Source organism: Chlorocebus sabaeus, chromosome 19 (genome assembly GCF_047675955.1).
Source record: "Chlorocebus sabaeus isolate Y175 chromosome 19, mChlSab1.0.hap1, whole genome shotgun sequence".
NCBI lineage: Eukaryota > Metazoa > Chordata > Mammalia > Primates > Cercopithecidae > Chlorocebus > Chlorocebus sabaeus.
The window spans coordinates 25193403-25208667 of NC_132922.1; the positions used below are offsets into that span (position 1 = coordinate 25193403).

The 15265-nt window shown below is 40.2% G+C and overlaps 1 protein-coding gene across 3 annotated transcripts in view; it reads right to left on the reverse strand.

Annotated features, from left to right (window-relative positions):
- The window catches only part of GRK3 (G protein-coupled receptor kinase 3), a 164642-nt gene that overhangs the window by 48987 nt on the left and 100390 nt on the right, over positions 1–15265 (reverse strand). For all 3 annotated transcript variants that reach the window (XM_007975215.3, XM_073006858.1, XM_038006313.2), the window contains 5 exons: positions 14038–14112; positions 9934–9995; positions 5178–5229; positions 3266–3357; positions 2390–2489 (listed from right to left, as the gene is read on the reverse strand). In XM_007975215.3, coding sequence (XP_007973406.3) covers positions 2390–2489; positions 3266–3357; positions 5178–5229; positions 9934–9995; positions 14038–14112 — 381 coding nt within the window. The remainder of the gene's footprint in view (positions 1–2389; positions 2490–3265; positions 3358–5177; positions 5230–9933; positions 9996–14037; positions 14113–15265) is intronic.

A 15265-nucleotide genomic window follows, 5' to 3' on the forward strand; every position in this document is an offset into this window, starting at 1 on the left:
TTCGCTCTGTCGCCCAGGCTGGAGTGCAGTGGCCGGATCTCAGCTCACTGCAAGCTCCGCCTCCCGGGTTTACGCCATTCTCCTGCCTCAGCCTCCTGAGTAGCTGGGACTATAGGCGTCCGCCACCTCACCCGGTTAGTTTTTTGTGTTTTTTTAGTAGAGACGGGGTTTCACTGTGTTAACCAGGATGGTCTCGATCTCCTGACCTCGTGATCCGCCCGTCTCGGCCTCCCAAAGTGCTGGGAATACAGGCTTGAGCCACCGCGACTGGCCCGTATAGTTTTGATATCTAAATAAAATACAAATAATTCTTTTAAATTAGTTCAAAGTGATAGCCTCAAATAACCCTAATTTCTTAGGGTTACACCAGTGAGAAACTACACAGCTACTTAACCACATCTCCTCTCACCTGAGAGTCAAATCAATATAAAAATACTACATGAAAACTATACTTATGTTTTTCTAATATTAAAATTTTTTTTTTCTATAGGCCTTCTTGAGAATAAATATCCAAAGCTTTGAGATAACTCACTGAAAATTAATATTTTAATAACCACTTACAATCTTCATCCAGTACTCACATCCACATTTGAAATTTAGGATACAGACATTTCCAATAGAAATTAAAAGCCAATGCCATTTACACTGATTCCAACAGAGTAAGCAGGATATTGGTTTCCATTCTCATCAGTTAAAAACTTGGTCATACACACAAAGCAACTCTTATTTGAAATGCTTAATGCCCATACAGTGGGAGGTCAAGGCACATAATTAGAAATTATTTATGGCTATGGGGTTTCCATTTGTTACAACTTAGCGACATTACGCTATTCTTTTGCTTCAAGAGCAAATACCTCTTCTAGAAACACTTTAACAATAGAATAATATAAACTATAAGACAATAAATACAGATGATAAATGAAAAAACATACAGCCTATAAAGTGATGATAATAGGAGCACTGGCCAAAAAGTCTAGAGATTTGAGGAAGGAAATTAACCTCTCTGGGTCTCAGGTTACTTGCTCAGCAATTGAAAGGAATTCTTTTGGCTGGGCTCGGTGGCTCACACCTCTAATCCCAGCACTTTGGGAGGTTGAGGCGGGAGAATCACAAGGTCAGGAGATCGAGACCATTCTGGCTAACACGGAGAAACCCCATCTCTATTAAAAATACAAAAAAAAATTAGCCAGGCGTGGTGGCGGGTGCCTGCAGTCCCAGCTACTCGGGAGGCTGAGGCAGGAGGATGGCCTGAACCTGGGAGGTGGAGCTTGCAGTGAGCCGAGATCACGCCACTGCATTCCAGACTGGGCGACAGAGCAAGACTCCATCTCAAATACATACATACATACATACATAAAATAAAATAAAGAGATTCTTTCATTAGCCACTAAACTTTGGTTTTTGCAGATCCTTTTGGTGAAGACCTTATTTAGAATCCAGCCATGGGATCTGGAAGTCCCTCACATTTCTCACTGAATATAAACCTTCCTGGCTGGAGTATCCACAGTTTCATTCACATGTGGGGTACACAGTTAGTGTCTGGCCCCTCCACGCTCACCCCATGCCTCTCCCTCTCTGTCCCGACTCCCTAACCCACTCTGAACGCCAGGTCCCAGCCATGCCAGTGCACACACGCAGGAACAGGGTACTGGGAGGACGGGTTTTTGGATGTGTCTTCACATACACTGGCATCTGTACAGATACATAAATGCTGTGGTTTTCATCTTGGGTAATACCATTAACAGAAAAAGAAATTGGAATGGGCAGCTATTTAGTAAGAAGATGTAGGGTAAAAGTGGGGTCACACATGTTGAGCTAAAAATGATAGCTTAGGATACAAAGAAAGTGTCCAGTAAGTAGAAACACGGTGCTAGAAATGGAAAGGCTGATAATCAGAGTAGCAGGTAGGTACTGGCAGGTACCGGTCACCTTCCAGGGAAACACTGACTAGGGACAATCTCAAAAGGACAATTCAGATGTGACTAATCCAAGTCGCTTCTCTCGATTTGCTTCTGAAGGACAGAAGCCACTTTTCTCTTACTCTTCCTCTCTAGGTTAGTCCTTCTTGCCAGTCGTTTGGTCAAGGCTTGTCTATATGCCAGTGATTTTTCTGGTTATCATTATTTTCTGCCACCTCCACTACCATATTCTGCAAAGAAGGAAGTCAAGGACAAATAAATAGACACTAAAGGGAGAAGTCGTGCGTGTGCATAATGGAGTTGGCTAGTGTTCTTCTAACTTGCAAAATCAAATAAAGAGATACTATCAGATTCTAGCCCACCCGAGAACTCGCTGGCCTTATAATCAGCTAGAAGGAAAAATAATAAATCATCCTGCTATAAAACAAACACAACATTTTTAAAAGAAATGCTGGAAATGGAATACTTACTCCTGTGCTGACAAGAGACAACATGATTCTTTCATTTAAGGCTAATGTTTCTCCTTGTTTCATTTTGATCCTCTTCTTATCTAAGCATTTCATTGCATACCTAGAAACAGAAATCTATTGAAAAATCTATGCTGCAAATCTATCTAGACTAATTTAAACAATATACATCATACTGGGGCAAGTTTCTGAATATTTAGGCCATGTTTAAAAGAAGCAGAGTGGCACCCAAGCGCCATGCAAGAAGTATTTTTATTTTGCATGTATTGTGAAAATGAAATCAAGCAATACTTAAGATATTTGCATCATTAAACGGATACAAATCCCAGTGAAATAAATGATAAAGCAGATGGATATAAATACATTTTATTATGACCGATAACGGGGGCATATGTATATATTTAGCAGCTAGGAATTGTGAATTCAGCAATGGTCAATTTTTGTTTTGTTTTGTTTTGTTTTGTTTTTTTGAGACAGAGTCTCACTCTGTTGCCCAGGCTGGAGTGCAGTGGCACAATCTCGGTTCACTGCAAGCTCCGCCTCCTGGGTTCACGCCGTTCTCCCACCTCAGCCTCCCGAGTAGCTGGTCCGCCACCACACCGGCTAATTTTTTGTATTTTTAGTAGAGATGGGGTTTCACCACGCTAGCCAGGATGGTCTCGATCTCCTGACCTCGTGATCTGCCTGCCTCGGCCTCCCAAAGTGCTGGGATTACAGGTGTGAGCCACCGCGCCCGGCCTACAGCTTAATTTCTTTTGGAGGTAAAGTACTTCAAAAACAATGTTATAGGCTTCCACGTTTCTCTACAGGAATTTTCTTTTTATGCAAATATTAAAATCTTAATAGTGCCAGTAAAACATATAAACATTGAAAGCTTACATTTTTCCAGTGTCTGCTTTCCTGCACCCATAAACTTCCCCGAATCCTCCTCGTCCAATAATCCTATGCACACTGAACTCATTCATGGTCAACTGGGAAATCCAAACACAAAATGAAAACGTAAGATTACATAAAGCTATGGTGTTTTAAATATTTTTTCATGCAAAACATAGACAGTAATTAAAATAGCAATCTGACTTAGGGATCTACCCTTTTCATGACTGAGTCTTTAAGCTGAAGGATGAGATGCCCCAGGAGCAAGACTTTTGACAGACTCCCTCAGCTCCACCTCCAGGATAAACGAGGCACCAAATGGAGGTACGAGGGAAGATGATGGAGTGGAACCAAGCCGAACTGTTTCTCCATTCTCACAAATCCCAGATTACAATATGTATACCTTGAAGACAAGTGAAAGTGAAATGTCTAATCAAAATGAAAAGCAGCCTTAGCTACTCCAAAGCCTAATGTTTGGGAACAATCCAGTGCTTCCAAGAACTATCAGAGTTGAAAAATGAGAGTCCATGTCAGGGGCATCTATGTGTTTATGATACGAGGCCATATGATCAGGAAACCCAACAGATGGAGTCCATGTGAATTTGTTATTGATAACATCAGTGAATAGAGAGAACTCATGCTGGCCATGTGAGCGTGAAACAAGGCTAAATGTGAGTAAAGTATATACAGAGGCTGTATTCATAAGCACTTTCCTTCAGTCAATAATATCTCAGTAATGCCCCACTTCATCATTAGATTTAATAATGTGAAATGGCACAAAGACAGATAGTGAATCTGACATTTCACATAAGAGGTCATAAGACAATAGCAAGTACCTACTACTTTACATATCCTGGAAAATTAAAGGTGGGATTCTTTAAGGGTTCCCCCAAACAACCTTAAACATCGTATAGAAACCTGCATTTGGGCCACAGAATTCACGTTTGATTCTCAGAGTCCACAAGGACACAGGGTCTCCCGAGGCAGAAGCAAATGAAAGAACCAGAGCAGATATAAGGGGTTTTTAGGGTATGTGTTATTGCCTCTTGCTTCTAAATCCTTCCAGGAAATATCATGGGAAAAGGAGGTTAGAAATTTAAAAAAAAAAAAAAACAAAAAAAAAAAACCGATCATTTCTTGGCCTTTTAGTGAAGATCAAAAAGAGCAAATATTTTTAAAAATACTTAACAAAAAACAAAACTGCTCTTCCAACAATACCATTCAAGTAAAAATCTAAAAAAAAAAAAAAAATTCCACTTGATTGTTTTGCCCAATTGCAAGCCTATGAGAAGGGAGATTGTAAAAGAGAAGGTAAGAAAGACTGTGCAAAGAAATGTGGGCATTTTCAAACTGCAATAAGGATGATGCAATAAGAATGACTGAAATTGAAAACTTAAAGTAGATGCAACACTAAGGAGACGACGTGTTAGAACGTGGCCTGGATTGGAAGATTGCTTTTATCACTCTCAAAATGATAAAAAAGAAGATGAAGCCTCGGTCTGATAAAAGATGTCATTATTTTTATTACGACACTCAATTTGTATTACTACATCTAATAATAAGAAAAAGAAAAGGAACTCTACCAGAACGGCAGAAGGCAAGGACATGAAGGACTTACATTAAGTAAAAGATTTGTGTTTTTACTAGTATTTTTGTTAAAGAGTCAATTGCTGCTTAAAATATCCTTTCTTACATAAATAAGCACATTCTCATCTGAATATGAAAAAGAATTAAAGCTCCAATTGTTTATAAGGAAGCCTGGGAGGGTGAATGCTTAGTACTTAAAGCTGGAAGAGTGACATCTGTGTAGGCAGTGGACCCTCTGGGAGTACGTTCCAGAATCAAGTATTTTCTCATGAGGTTAAGCCAGAGGAAGTTTTTATTTAAGAAAAAGAAAAAAGAAAAGAGTGATACTCACATGGATATTTAATTCAACGTTTTTCCACTGACAAAATCTAGTGAACTTGTCACTAAAAGAGAATAAAATAATTAGTAAAAAGTTAAATATTAAATTAACTGGATTTACAAAACAATACTGTAAGACAGACTCGAACGGCATTCTTGGGTAGCTTGTCAAATAAAGTAAGTTTTCTTAAACCCTTTTTCACAGAGCATTTACCAGTATTCATGGCTTTATTTCATGATTCAGATGAAAGAGTTTATGTTTCTTCTTTAATTGTCATAGGCTATGGTAACACTTTTATCTGAATAAGCACAGACCAATAGGGAAATAATATAAACCACATATATAATGTAATTTTAATAATGTACTTTATGTAACCCAATATATTAAAAAATTATTTCAACATGAAATCAATATGAATTAATGAGATATTCTACATTGTTGTTACTATATTAAGTCTTTGAAATCTGATGTGTATTCTGTACTTAAAGGCACATTTTAATTTAGACTTGTCACATTTGAAGTGTTCAATAGCTGTATTTGGCTACTGGCTACCATATTGGACAGCCATGGCTTTTAGAGCACAGCTCTAAGACAAAAAATTAATGTTTACAATAATGCTAAGAGCAGCCATGTGCCAGGCCTGCTCATGTATTCCTCCTACCGACTCTACAGCCAGGTACTATTATGATCCCCATTTTACAGCTGAGACCAAGGCATCAAAATGTTCAGAGGCTTGGCCAGGGTCACACAGTGACAGAGTGGGACAGTGGAATTTGAACCCAGACCAAAAGAATCTAATGTATCGTCTTAATCAAGATTTAGTACTGCCTCTCAAAGACACAGGTAGCATAGAAGAGAAACCCTCAGTCTAGAGTCCCAAGAGGCAATAAGTTGGCCACAATGACATGCTCCCACAATTCACTCAACTGCTTGATGAGTGTTTTCTTTATCCATGAGGAAAAAGATATATCCTGTATCTATTTAACAAAGACATTTTGATCACATTTTTTATTAATGAGCAACATATCTGTAAGGTGGGTTTTTTGTTTTTGTTTTTTGTTTTTTGTTTTTTTGAGACGGAGTCTTGCTATGTCCCCAGACTGGAGTGCAGTGGCGCAACCTCCGCTCACTGCAAGCTCTGCCTCCCAGGTTCACACCATTCCCCTGCCTCAGCCTCCCAAGTAGCTGGGACTACAGGCGCCCGCCACCACACCCAACTAATTTTTTTTTTGTACTGTTTGTATTTTTAGTAGAGACAGGGTTTCACCATGTTAGCCAAGATGGTCTCGATCCACCCGCCTTGGCCTCCCAAAGTGCTGAGATTACAGGCATGAGCCACCCTCCCGGCCAGGTGTTTGTTTTTTAAACTATTTTCAAAATAAATGCATTCTAGATTGAATGCTTTTTTGGGGGGGGGGTTGTTTTTGTTTTTTGAGACAGAGTCTCAAAAAAAAAGTCACCCAGGCTGGAGTGCAGTAGTGCGATCTCAGCTCACTGCAACCTCCATCTCCCAGGTTCACGCCATTCTCCTGCCTCAGCCTCCTGAGTAGCTGGGACTACAGGTGCCCGCCACTACACCTGGCTTTTTTTTTTTTTTTTTTTTTTTTTGTATTTTTAGTAGAGACGGGGTTTCACCATGTTAGCCAGGACAGTCTCGATCTCCTGACCTCGTGATCCATCCACCTTGGCCTCCCAAAGTGCTGGAATTACAGGCATGAGCCACCGTGCCTGGCGATTGAATACTTCTTAAAAGTAGAGAACATTGTGGTGATGGTCCGATCTCATTTTGCCCCTGGCATGATTCATTACACAGACACAGGATTCAGGGAGAGAGGGAGGAAGGGAGGAAGGCAGTTACAGGTAATATCAGCATCATACTGGAATGCCTTAAAGACATCCAAATATCACAGTTCCCTAGGGGCTTCATTTAATGAGTTTTACAATTTTTTTTTTTCTTTTGAAGACAGGGTTTCACTCTGTGTCCCAGGCTGGAGTGCAGTGGTGCAATCCTAGCTCACTACAACCCTCAATTCCTAGGTTCAAGTGATCCTCCCACCTCAGCCTCCCAAGTAGCTAGGACTACAGGCACACACCACCACACTCAGCTATTAGTTTTTAATTTTTATTTTTGAAGATATTGGGTGTTGCTATGGTGTACAAGCTGGTCTCGAAGTCCTAGCCTGAAGCAATCCTTACTGCCTCAGCCTCCCAAAGTGCTGGGATTACAGGGGTGAGCCACCACACCCAACCAATAGACCTTTTAAAAAATAAGGATCTGTAACAAATGTTTCTGAGACTAATAATCAAATTAAAAATCAAAAGCAGAGGAACAGTTGCAATTACAATAGCATCTTTTTTTCAATTAATCTAAAATGACTCACAAAGAGTGTTTCACTGATCCTCCTAACATGTCTGATGAAGTTGGTGAATTAAAATTATGTTTTGAGAGTTTCTAAGAGTTACTTCAACCTATTTTTTAAAAGCATGGTGCATGCAAAAGGCAAAAGCACATTTGGGTGCACTCTGCATTTATAAATCTATGACAGGTCTTTGAAATTCACTTGGTTTGTTGGGCTAGCTCATACCTGTTTTCTCACAGATTCTGGAGTCCAGAGCTGGTGAAAGGGGATGGAAATCTGACACATTTTACAACTCGCTGAGGAGGGTTAACAAACAAGGAAGAGAGAAGTGCCCACATATTTTGCCCACTAAGAATGGATTTGCTGTAACAAGTTCCTCTTCAGGAAGTACAGATGGCCCTGAGTATCTAGGCTCAGTCCTGTCTCCACGGGGGTTATCTGAGTGCTATTCCCAACCAAAGCCTGGTTACTGAGTGGGACACTTCGACAGGAGGGGAACTGTGGCAAACGAAAGAGCCCAGACAATTAGAGGGCTTCATCCCTTGCAGATGACTTAAAAGGATCTTGGAGAGAAGATCAGAGGTTAAAGACATGGAAACGCCTGGGATGCAGTAAGGGTGGAGTAGAAGAAGTGTTTTTAACTCTGATTCCTGACTCACTCGTTGTCCTGCTGAGCAACTGAAGTTCACTGCCTGAATGAGGCACATAGCTCTCAGCTAGAAGACAGAAAGCCTCCACTGCCCTCTCCAGTTCTGCCTCACCTGTAACTCAGCCCCATAGCCCTGCTTGGACCTCAGGGAAGGTGGGAAGACATTGCACATGGCCCTGCATTGCTGATGGCTGCCTCTTTACCATCAGACTCAGGGTGGTCATGGAAAAGATCGCCTTTTCCATGGGGCCCTTCATGTGCCCAGTCCCAATGAGGTCAAAGGCTACATGACCATATTGATGGAGTCCCTGTGCTTTTCAAAATCAAAGCTCCAAATTTATCACCTGACATGAATTTTTTTTTTCTAATTTGATAGAAATTAACACATCAACTTTAAAAATAATCTATTTATAGAAAATTGTAATGGCTGCAGAAAATCCCGTGTGCCTGCTTGCCTAAAATGCACACAGCATCATTTGTATTTACTGCAAGCATACGAAATGACTGGCTCAAGGAGTGAAAATCACTATTATCTGTGAGCCTGGTTTCAAGCGAAAGGATGCATGGCAAAGTTATAAAATATCCATGGGAGAACCTCATCCCCACTTTTAATTACCTTCCCCTCTCTCCCTTCTCCCCTAAGGATCACACAAAAGTTAGGTTTACCCAAGAGTTGGGAAAGGTCAGATTTTAGGACCAACAGCTATGGAGATGGCTCAGGAGTTGGCTGCAACTCGGCCCTAAGCCAGCAGCCCACCCTTTCCGTTTGATGCTGGCGCTTTTTGGCAAAGTCCCTGCTACTACTCGGAAGAGTGCGGTCATTTGTAGGAATATTAGTTTCCCAACACACTGACTCTACTCCAGGATAAAATTATCTCTTGAACTCCAACAGAATTGCAACACAACTTTCTTTTTAATTGCTTTAGTTCTGTGAATTTGTGGAGAAGAAAACTACAGTAAAGTAGCGATTGTTCTTAAAGGGCAATTACTGAGCAGCTGCAGAAAGCTCTAGCATGAGATATCATCATCATGTATATTGTCTAGAAATTAGCCAAGCTGATAACGTAAAGTCAGTGGCAATGCAGATTCTGTTTTAGAAGGTCCAATTTCAGTGGTGCACTGTCACAGAGACATACTCAAAAACTGAAGAATTGACCAGTTGGTGCCTGAAAAGCGTATGAACTGGACATTTTTATAGGTGTCACTAAAAAGTTTCAGAATATTATATGATAAACATGTTCTATAGTTTGAGTAACCAAGGGACATATTTATTAGGTATTTAATGATGTACACGATCATAAACAGACATTGACCTATGTCCTTAAATTCTACTCCTACATAAATCTCCTACACAGAATCTACCATCCTGCCACTTTTCAACAAGTTCAGGCTTGTCCTACTTTGGGAGACATGTTTCCAAAATCCAAGCAAATGAATCCGATAAATTATAGTCAAGTTTGCATTATTAGCAAAGGTCTCCCAATAAGATACTTTTTAAAATTGAGGTTCCTCAGTGTATATTTTAGACTATATTGAAGCTAAGAAATTGAAGGTCAAAGAGATGTTAAGATAGACAAACTCTAAAGTTATAATGTAAAGTACTGAAGAAACAGTTTAACACAAAGCCTGGCACATTGTATGTGGTCAATGAATACTTGCTGAATGATTAACACACATTCTAAGGTCAGCATTTACGGCATAAGATGAGGTACATATACACAATAAAAAATTGTGTGTATACATGCATAAAGTTTCATACCTTTCCATAAATTTTTGAAAAATGTCACCTCGAAGGCTTTCACAAATTTCTTCTATGTATGGCTGGAAGAGATGGAAAAGAAATTCCACACTGAATGAATTGGAACGTATCAAAAAAACACAAACCAATGAGACTCAGGTTAAGCAAAGTTCCCAATTATGCACTCCCTATAGCATCATGTCTGGTACATGCCCTTCTCTGTGCTTGTCTAATATTCACTAATGGATTCGTCAATATTTATCTATACCACTTCATTCCATGAAGACAACACAGACAGGTCTGCCCTGTTTGCCACTATATTCCTACTACCTAATATGACTCCTGGCAAGTTACAGACACTTATTCCATGAGCAGGGCTTGCTTCATGGAGGTGTGACTCGGAAAAGTCTGGTGCTGGGTTTAAAGCTCTGTTGTTGCCATTTCTGAAATTCTTCATCATTTTTGTACGAGGAGCCCTGCATTTTCACGTTGCACTGGGCCCCACAAGTTATGTGGCACAACTTGTAAGCTAATACAAGCATCTGTAATCTGTACTGAGTTTTTTTTTTTTTTTTTTTTTTTTTTTGAGACGGAGTCTTGCTCTGTAGCCCGGGCTGGACTGCAGTGGCCAGATCTCAGCTCACTGCAAGCTCCGCCTCCCGGGTTCACGCCATTCTCCTGGCTCAGCCTCCGGAGTAGCTGGGACTACAGGCGCCCGCCACCTCGCCCAGCTAGTTTTTTGTATTTTTAGTAGAGACGGGGTTTCACCGTGTTAGCCAGGATGGTCTCGATCTCCTGACCTCGTGATCCGCCCGTCTCGGCCTCCCAAAGTGCTGGGATTACAGGCTTGAGCCACCGCGCCCAGCCTGTACTGAGTTTTAAAAACTCAAAGCTAATAGGTCCATGAAGTGAAATTTTTTTTAATTAGCTATTTTATTTATTGATTTTCTCTCTCTTAGAGTCATAGAGATAACCACAGGGGAGAGTTGATCCAATTCCACTCCTCATCTTGCAGGTAAGGCTACCGGACTGCAGGCAGTGCACTCCCAAGGTCTCTGAGAAGGTCCATGGCTAAACTGGGGTTAAGGCGAGGGTTCCTGGTTCACATACACAGCGCTCTTGCCCTCCTGGAGAACAACTACCATCTACTTCAACTTCAGGCCACTTTACCCGTTACTGAAGAAACAGCATCAGCTTTCCTTTCCCATGTGATGAACTTTTAAAATCAAGAACTATAAAAATATAAAGTGCCAATATTTCACAGTTCAGCCCAGAGTCAATTAGATAGTTTCAGGAAACATTTTGGCACCCTCGGTTCATTGAATGATCCAAATTTAAACTTTTTTTATGTCTTCATAGATCATTCTGAAAGTTTACAAAAAAAAAAAAAAGAAAAGAAAAGAAAAACTACATCATGGAACAGTACAAACCAAGCGACGAGAATAGGAAGTCTGCAGAAGCCACAGGAACCAAACATGGGCTGGGAGGCAGCTGCAGTCCTTCTGGGAGCCTTGCTTCCTGCAAGCAGAAAGGACGCTAGCCTGGCGGGCAACATGGGGTAGGGGGTGGTGGTGGGGGGCGAGCCAGTCTACGCCAACTTGCAGAACTATCCCTGTCCTGGGGAAGGCACCAGAGCTAGTTGCGAAAACCATATGGACTTTGTCCCCTTCGTGGTGAAAGAGGAAGCTAAATTATCTCTCTCTGAAGTTCCTTCCAGCTCTGAAATCCTATGATTCCAGGAAACACACAACATCTATCTTAGCCAAGTCCTCGACAAGTCTCAAGAGGTTCAAAAGAGTCAAGAGACGAAATAGGTTCAAATGTTCAAAGATCTAAGAAAAGGCTACATTTATAGGTCACAGATTTTTCTATTTATAAAAGCTATTATGTCGATTAATATTTTTCTTTCACATTTTATCAAACATCCCTACATTCTGCTAATAAAGTGAAAGATGAGTGTCACTGGGAATTTCTAAGACTACATAGAATCTACCACGCTGCCACTTTTCAACAGAAGGAATGGCAGCAGGCCTGCTAAGGCATATGAAAGCCAGAGTTCAACAGTGACATCAGGAGCAGACTACTTTCCCTCTCTGATCCTCAGTTCCCTTAATCTGTAAAAGCGAACAGTCGTATCTAAGTTGCAAGGCTGCCATGAGAATTCGGTAAGATTAAGAATGCTGAGAGCCGAGCTCAGGGCCCAGTGCATTTTCGAAGCACCCAAGCACAAGCCAGGGCCTCTCCCAAGCCCGCCACCAATGGACCTACGCACTTACTTACCTCTAAAGGCAATCTTACAACAAAAAGAATAAAAAGCATTTGTATTTACTTTAAAAAGTTTTGTTTTACTGTGAACTTCAACTGACTTTATTGGTTAATGTACCTCTGTAAACAGGACATTCAGACATATACCTTTTACTTATACTTAGTCATTATGCTCTGATGGTACAGAATACATAGAATTGTATTAAGACACTATTTTAATAAACATTATAATATTCTCTTCACCTCTGAAATAAAAATAATACCCATTCTATATCCATTTAGCCAGAAAATTATTTTGGCTATGTTTTTAACAAACAACTCAGTAAAGTGTTTTTTAAAAGATATATGAAAGAAATTGCTTCTAAATTGAGTGTTTTTTGAAGGTATGAAAAGAATCCTAGTGGTCTTTGTATCTCCACTGGAACAATTTTTTTTCAATGTTATTATGTTATAGTAGAAGCTAAAATCAGATTTGTAAAACCCATGTATTATGAGGTATAGTTTAACAATGTTAAATGTAATTGACCATGAGGCTGTCTACGTACCATGGCAAAGTCTGACGAAAACTGAAATTCTGACACTCAAGTATCAAGGAGACAACAGAAAGCAGATACTGACATTGTACTTTCTGACTGTAGATGTGTGATAATAGCTAACATTTGTGGAGCCTAGTGATGGGTGGGCCTCGTACAAAGCAACCTGTGTGTACCCTTCTCACTGAATCCTCAAGACCTCCCTTTGAGGGAGCGCGCAGTGTCATCTCCACTTTACAGATGAGAAAACTGAAGTTAGGAAGGTGGAGAAGCTTACCCAAGGTCCTCCCGCTACGGTCCTGGGACTCAAAGCCAGGTCAGGTCAACGAATTTCACAACCCAAGCTTATAACCCACTACTATCCAGACAGGTATTACATTTTATGAAAGTCCATCTAATTATTGTCACAGAAAGGTAACACCCAGTTTGTTACTATCTAAATGCTCTAAGAGCCAAATCGGCATTTGCTCTGCCAAATAATCAAATTCATTTTGCATAAACACTATCATAAAATGCCAAAGTCAACTTACCTCCCTTTAAATGACCAACTTATCCAGGAAAAAGATGAGTTGATTATTTTCATTTATTAAAACCAATATATTACTCAATGACATTCTTTCTTATTTCTTGTAATTCACAGAAACATGAAAAGCACTTATTCACTGAAGAATCTGACTGTCCTTGTAAACCACTGCCCACCTCTATAAAAAACACAGGATGGAAAAGGCTTTTGGGAGGAAGTGAAACCACCTCATCTAAAGAAGGCCAAATATATAGGCCTATTAGTGGGGAATTTGATTTTCCAAGTCTTGTCATTTAAACCTATATGACTGTATTGTGTTCAAGATATGAATAACCAAGGTAAAACACAATTTCCCATGACTCAAAGATCACTCAAACATTTGCTCCTGAATCTTGAAAATAAATCGTATTTCCCCTAGAGGATAATCACAGCAAGTATCAACAGCCTGGCACTACAAAATAAATCTTGTCAAGTCTTTGCTCATCACAGGTGCTAGAATGTCAAATGGGAAAAAAAACTTCCTTCTCTGATGTCTTATCTTGACTGATTTCTAGAACATAATGTTACTGCAAAGCTCTGGTGGCCTTTTTCAGAAAAGGCTTTATGAAGCACATTGGTAAAAGGACACTTTGCAATGGGAAGACAAGCGATAATAAACTCAAATTGTCCCAGACAAAGCTCCAGATTAGAACACAGTCTGTACAAAGCAAGTCCTCTAGTGTAATTGCACATGCAAAAAGAATGTCACCAAGACCAACTGTTAAGCAAATATTATCTATTTATTTTGGAATCATTTTAACTTACCTGAAAAAGAGTTGATGTCACTTGTTTCTTGGATAAATGACTTTGTACGTGTTCTACAGCTTGCTTTGAGAAAGGCTATCAAAAGTCAAAAATAATATTTTTTAACAATAAGATGTAACGAATATGTGTATGTTATATAATATCACAACAGATAAATTTAGCACAGCAATTACTAAACAGTAACCTATTATAAGAACAAACACTCTTTAAAAATCTGTTGAGTATTTACAGGCAATCCCAGCAAGTGCTTGTTCCTCTGGGCATCCAGTTATTAGCTACATGTCCAGAAGAATGACCATGCAGGGGCTGACATTATGCAATTCCAGAAGGGTTCAAGATCACTCTGATAATAAAGTGTAAAGACTCCTATTATCAGGCCAGTGCACTGGCTCATGCCTGTAATCTCAGCACTTTGGGAGGTCGAGGCAGGAGGATCACTTGAGCCCAGAAGTTTGCAATCAGCCTGGGCAACATAGTGGAACCTCATCTCCATGAAAGTAAAAATAAAAATGAGCCGGGCATGGTGGTATGCGCCTGTAGTCCTAACTACTCTGGAAGCTGAGGTGGGAGGATTGTTTGGGCCCTAAATATATCCATCAACAAACTGATAATGGGGTTGTAAAAATGTAAAATTTCCGCCAAATAAGAGAAAATACACAAAAATACCCCTAAGAGTTAATGTCAGGATTACAAAGTCAAGCCATAGCGGTAAAAGGCTCTAAGTTAAGGACAGTCTTACTGTAACCCCAGCGAGGGCAAAAACAATGCAGCTTCCACTGATAAAAATTAAAAGGGTATCCTCCCCACTTCAAACTTCAAATTGTGTCTTCTTTAACAATGCACAATAAGAAGAAAGGCTTAAAAGTACCATCATATGAATAAACACCCTGTCAATTGTTGAACTACATAATAACTAAGTTTTCGGAGGTTTTCACATTGAACATCTGGCATTCTTCAAGCGTTCAGTCCTTCCCTACTGAGGCAACAAGGCAGAGAGTGGCAACAATTAAGTCCTAGGCCCAGAAATTTCTTCACCAAGCCAGGTGGGTCCAAGGAACAGAGCAGTGCATGCCACAAGAAAGAGACGTCCTCTTTAGCCACAGTTATGCAAATGTCAGCAGGAACTGTAAATAAACAATGAATACAGAAGCACCAAAATACACCATGACCACGACCCGTGCTGTCCAATAGGACTTGCTGCAACGATGGGAGGGTTGTGTATCTGTGC